Raw genomic sequence first — 6,000 nt, forward strand, 5'->3', positions numbered from 1 at the left:
ATCCAATTTTACCTTATTTAGTAATAAGTTCTTCGGTGGCTCTTTCAAGAGCAGTTGTGACAGAAGTGAGAAAAGAACCAAGCAAACTATGGGAGGAGTTGTCGTCGGTGTGGTGAGGTGAACATGTCGTTTGGGAGAGTGCCAAGAGAGAAGAGAATAAGGCGGGAAACATGGAGAGGAATGGAATTAGATGAATTAAGAGTCTCATGATCTGTTCTTTTATGGACCTGACTTGTGGTTCACTGCTTCGGCTTCCCAGTCTCAAGCTCAAATTTGCAGCTAAATTTTTTCAATTTCGGGTTTCAAACTTTCAGTCAATTGGCTAGGCGGGCGCTAGGCGGCTCGGCGGGCTCTAGGCGGGCGCTAGGCGGCTAGGTGGTTTCTAGGCGGGCTCTAGGCGGTGGCTAGGTGGCTAGGCGGTCGCTAGGAGGCTAGGCGGTCGCTAGGCCGGCTCTAGGCTGCTAGGCGGTCGTTAGGCAGTCCCTAGGTGGCTAGGCGGTCGCTAGGAGGCTTGGCGGTCGCTAGGCGGCTAGGCGTTCGCTAGGCGGCTAGGCAGTCGCTAGGGGGGGAGCTAGGCGGCCAGGAGGATTGGGTCTTTTCTCGGTGCCGAACCCCGGAGGACGAAGCAGTGACTGCGAGTGCAAGTTCCGTCCTCTGCGAGTGCAAGCTTTGTGGAATATATTTAAATAGTATAGCCGCGCGGCTATACTTTTAAAATATTCGAATCTATTTAGACAGTATAGCCAAGCGGCTGTACGTAAAAAAATTCGAACGCATTTGCAGAGTATAGCCGCGCGGCTATACTCTTTAAATATACAATTTTGTCATATTATTTTAGAGTTTGGGGCTAAAATACAAAAAACATGAGAAGAAGGTTCCAACTGCACATCATATCTCATTGAAAAATCTACAAATTACTGTCCAACTTCTTAAATTACCGTGACAAGAAGATGAACTAGGTATGCACAATGCTGGAGGATGGTGATAGCTCTCTTTATAAGGCATAAGGTAGTTCTTTGTTAGTAAGTTACAAAAATATGGAATGCAATGTTTTTCACCATATAAAATCATATTCACCTCGATACAGTCATATCGATGGATAATGCCAAGATATTAAGCAGCTGCTTTTTGTACTTGTGTATTCACTTTGTCTGCACATCAAACATTGCATCTAAACTAGCCTGCAGTTGAAAGTGTTAATAAATTTCAGTGTAATCTATTAGACATACCTTCAAGACAAAAGAGAAAAGATGAACAGGATAGAAGTTCTAAGAACTTGTGACCAAACCTTCACACCACTCATTAACTTCAATGTACTCAGCGAGCCTCATTTTGTTAACCTTCTTAACCTACAACACGAGCAAATATACAACAGATTTAAATAATAATAATAATACAATAGAAGCCAAAAGCTTAATATATTTTTGGTTCCTGAGCAAATATCAAGCCTAGAGAGTACCATCATCCATTCTTGTTGAAGGTCAGGATCTGCTGCATATGCTCGCAAGCCAGTTGCAAGTAATGCCCCACGCTTTATTCCAACCCAAATGTTCTTCACGAACAAGCACTCTCATGACCTCAGCTATCTTTTAGAGATGGGTGAGAATCACTGACCTGCAGAGCACCCCCCTAATTAAGACAAGGAAAAATGAGCCTAGGAAAAAAGGAAACAGAAAAGCAAACATGAATGACCATCAGAGGAAAGTAATAAATATAAGTTCATTGTAGCTAAACAAGCTGCCAGATTGGGTATTCCCTAGAAATCAACATATGATAAAACACATACTATTAGGACTTAGACCTTCTCTGGAAATTCATCAAAGTTACTGTGAGCCTCTTTATATCTCCGAATTATGTCTCATATGGATGCTGAGACAAAGACATATATTGTTGCTTCAATCGCAGTTCCTTCCCCTGTAATACAAAATAAAGTGAAAAGGGAAACATACTAAATGAGAATATATATGAGTTATCCGCATAGAAACCAGGTAACTGAGTTGATGACTTTTCTCCGGAACTTCTAAGAGAGTACATTTCTCAGAAACATGCAGATAAAACAAAAAAACAATAATGATGTTTAATGTTTACATGGTGGATAGAAACGCAGGGAAATAAGATATGCAAAAGTAAGAAGGAAAGCTTGGTGTTGGTGAGAGATAAGACTTTTGGGGCATAGGCATGAAGAAAGACGTGCAAAAGTAAACAAGGAAGGTAAAAAAAAAAAAAAAAAAAAAGGGACAGGATGTTAAGTTTGACATTATTTGGGTTAGAGTAATTATTATTTTTAATTAAGAGTAAATTGGGTTTTTGCTTGAAGAATTATGTGTCAATTTTTAAAATCTCTTATATTATATTTAATGAGGTGGCGTACGGAAGACAAAAGTCATGCATATCCAAGCAAAGGTAAAAGTCAGGAATTTAAGAGGAGAAATTGTCAATTCCATTGTTTGGCAAGTTAAGTTCGGAATTTATTAAATAACATGCGAAAAAAATCATGAAAATTGGAGCATCAAATTCCCGAGTTTAATTTCCATCAAAATAGGAGTCATTTAACAATTTCTATAGTGTCATTTACAAAATTCGACATACATAAATCCAAATATTTAAATATTCAATTGCCATAAATTGAAATGATGAAAATCAAAATTCCGTCATTTTAGAATTCTATGTAATTTTCAATTTTTTCATCCAAACGGAAGGTCATGTTTCCCTCCTATAATAAACTAAGATCATCATTTAATACAACATTCAAGACCAATTTGTCCCCATTAATAATTTAGAATTACAATTTTATCCAACAATAAAAACCTTTTGTAATTTTTATTTTATTTTATATATTTCTAACTTAGGTATAATTGGAAAACTAACCAAAGTTTGCTTTCCATTGTAGAGATGAGAGAAACGCATGCTAGTCTAAATACTTATTAGTATTACCAGTCAATGAAAGATTGAATTTCTTCAAAATGCTAAATAAATAAATAAATAACTTTAATTTTAATTACCTAGTGCCAAAATCCACATATTGAGTCCAACTTGTACATGTATGAGTATGACACGATTTGTTTTCTTCTCTCTTATTTTTTGTCTTTTGGTGTGGAAAGCTTGCGGCCTTTTACCTTTTATTTTTGGACAAGTTATGTGATGTTTTTAATTTTTTACCTTCTCACAAAAAAGTTGAAACTTTTAATTTCTCCCCCTAACAAACTTAATTAACAGATGAGTTCGTTTTTCTATTCTCCTCCTAAACTAAAGTTGATTTAGAGGACTTTAGTTGGCTTTGCTAAAGACTCTTTTGTTATAAGAGGCAACAAGATGACATGAGAACAGAAAACACAGCACAATCTTAACTACTGTTTACACAATATCAACTAGAGCTCTTGCATCTTTTCACAATGTTGGAAGAGGCGCAAGATCGAATCTCCCGTCTCCGTTAATAAATAAAAAAACTATAATTAACATAACACAGCATAAGATAAAGGATCAGATAAGGAGAGAATCAATGTTGATTAGGAAACTACACTTGCTAGCGCAAGCTTTAGCAGAGCAAGAACAAATAAAGAAACAAACATCATATTAGTACCTGGGCAGCGCCACCAAGGCTAATGGGCTGGACTGGCAAGATTTTTTAACTGCTGTTATCCAATGGTTCACGTTCAAACTGGTTTTTTTTTTTTTTTTCCAAATAACTAACAGCCATCTCAATATCTAACGGCCCACATTCAATCAAATAAAGTTCAACAGTATAAAATAGAATCCAAAGTTTTACTATCTATCAATCTAGCTCATATCCAAATTTTCACGAACTCCTTCCTGCATATATATCATGATGGCTTTAACTTTTCAAGCTCCATCAACGAGCTCAAGGGCATCGATCTCATCACCATCTTCCATTCCAAGCTGCACAAAGTTAAGCAGCAACTAATAAGAATCAATGGACACATGATTGAAAACAGAAATATATAGTGCTTGACTTTAAATTCCACAAGAAGCATAATTTTTGTTCAAACTGGCTTTGATGCATCAAAGGGCATCAGGTAGTAAAGTAACAATCATTTCACCAACAATTAAATTACAGCTTGTGATGACCTATCATGAATTCGATGGTAGTCGAACCTAAGCCCTGTCGGATGTAACACAAAGCCAACAAGCTATAAAGGGTAGTTTTTAGCTGTATACAAGTCATGATGCATAATATAATCCCCACTTTGGAGAAATACAACAATAATCTACATTATCAACTACAACTAATTGCATCGAGCCCTTTTGAGTGAAAACCGTAAACGTAGAGGGTCCATTGAGCATTCTCCCACCCAAAAGGTAGTATAATATTTAGTTCACGCTTGGACTTAGTAGTGTGTTCCGACAAGGCCCGTGACACAACTCTTGCAACAATGAAATTTATTTTCATGATGATTAACATTCTAAGTAACTTTTATGAACTTTTACCTCCTCCGGAGTTTTGTTCTTCTCGAGTCCGACGCCATCAAACGTGAATTGCATTGATTTGGGGTCAAGGGAACGCTTTTTGCAGAAGGCTTCCATGAGTTTTTGCAGTTTGATGCTTCGTTTAACCCGGAAAAAAGTTTGAACTCCATCCTACACGTGGATCTCATCATATAACAAATGAATCCCATCAAACTATAGTGGATCTATTTATTCTAAGATATGGCATTATAATTCAGTGATAATTTGGTGATATATTCAACAGAGAAAACATGAAACTAAATAAGGTACGGCGGGTAGAAAAGTCAATGTACACAATCAACAGAGAAAACAAAGAAATTAATTAACAAAATAAATAAACAAGAAGGAAAGATGATTGGTAAACTAACAAAACATTGAAATTTAAGGGGGAAAAAATGATTGGTGCTTGAGTTAATTGAGGGCAATTAATATAAAAATCATGAGAGAGAATATTTTATCCATCTTAGTTCTTACATAAACCCATCAACCCCCGAAGTCTCCCTCCCAGTAACCTCAACGGAAACCCAATTTCTTCCTTTCATTTCGTTATAGGAAAAGGAAAATTAGAAAGGGAAAAAGAACAAGGTTAACATATTTCATTAACAACACATGCAAGGATAAGAGTTGGAGATAATCAAACCTTGTTGTACTGAACCTTGAGCTTCACAGTGTCTTCATCAGATCGACCTCTAGACATCTTAAGAGCTAGGGTTTTTCCTTTCTCTGTGTAACTGTGTTGTGTTCTTGGGAGCTTTTTTTGGAGTCAGAAGTTCTGTTCTTGGGAGCTTTGTGTCTTTGTGTTTTTCTTTTCGGTTTTTTTTATTTAAGTTTTGTCTGAAATAGTTCATGCGTACGTACTACGTACATAGCTTTGAAGAGCAGAGCAGGTGAGGTGCAATCAATGTAATAGATTTGGGAAGGTTACGTGCTGCACCAACTTCAGAGACTGACCCGTGACTTTCCCTCTTTTGGTAAATAAAATTATGACTTGTAAACTATTTTTAATAAATGATTTCAAAATGAAGGGTATAATGGTAACTTCATCCAATTTGTTTATTTACAAATTGGATTAAAGTTCTCTCCCCATCTCCTTTCGGAAATATTTTTGCTCACCACTTAACTTTTTATTTTGTATTTATAGAACTATGGTTATACTCATGAACATATGTCAAATGTTGAGAAAGATGATGAGATCAGAGTACACATTGGATCAAAGTAGTGAGCAAAAATACTCTCTATCATTTCCCTCCTAATATGCCACACCCTCAAACTTCTACAAGTCAGCTCACCATTGCAAGTCTAGTAGTAAATTGTTATATCCTGGTTTTTTTTTTTTTTTACCAAGTGAAAATTGCAATTATATTAACATCTAGATAATATAATCTTTCTCCCATCCGCCACAAAAGCCTAATGCAAAGACAACTGATTTGCAAGTCAATGCTATTTTTAACCATGTTATACCCCGTTGGCAAGGCCAATACAAAGACTAACATAAGGATTTAGTGAAAATCTATTTTCTATAGAATTGATTTCAAC

At 36.3% G+C, this 6,000-nt stretch overlaps 1 protein-coding gene across 1 annotated transcript; it reads right to left on the reverse strand.

The window, feature by feature from the left end:
• Window positions 3,663–5,517, reverse strand: LOC18793596 (small ubiquitin-related modifier 1). Its single transcript, XM_007223778.2, has 3 exons — window positions 5,105–5,517; window positions 4,447–4,596; window positions 3,663–3,897 (listed from the first exon to the last, which is right to left on the reverse strand). The coding sequence occupies exons 1-3, from the start codon at window positions 5,159–5,161 to the stop codon at window positions 3,841–3,843; spliced, it is 264 nt and encodes an 87-aa protein (XP_007223840.1). The 5' UTR covers window positions 5,162–5,517; the 3' UTR covers window positions 3,663–3,840.

This window comes from Prunus persica, chromosome G1 (assembly GCF_000346465.2).
Source record: "Prunus persica cultivar Lovell chromosome G1, Prunus_persica_NCBIv2, whole genome shotgun sequence".
Classification (NCBI taxonomy): domain Eukaryota; kingdom Viridiplantae; phylum Streptophyta; class Magnoliopsida; order Rosales; family Rosaceae; genus Prunus; species Prunus persica.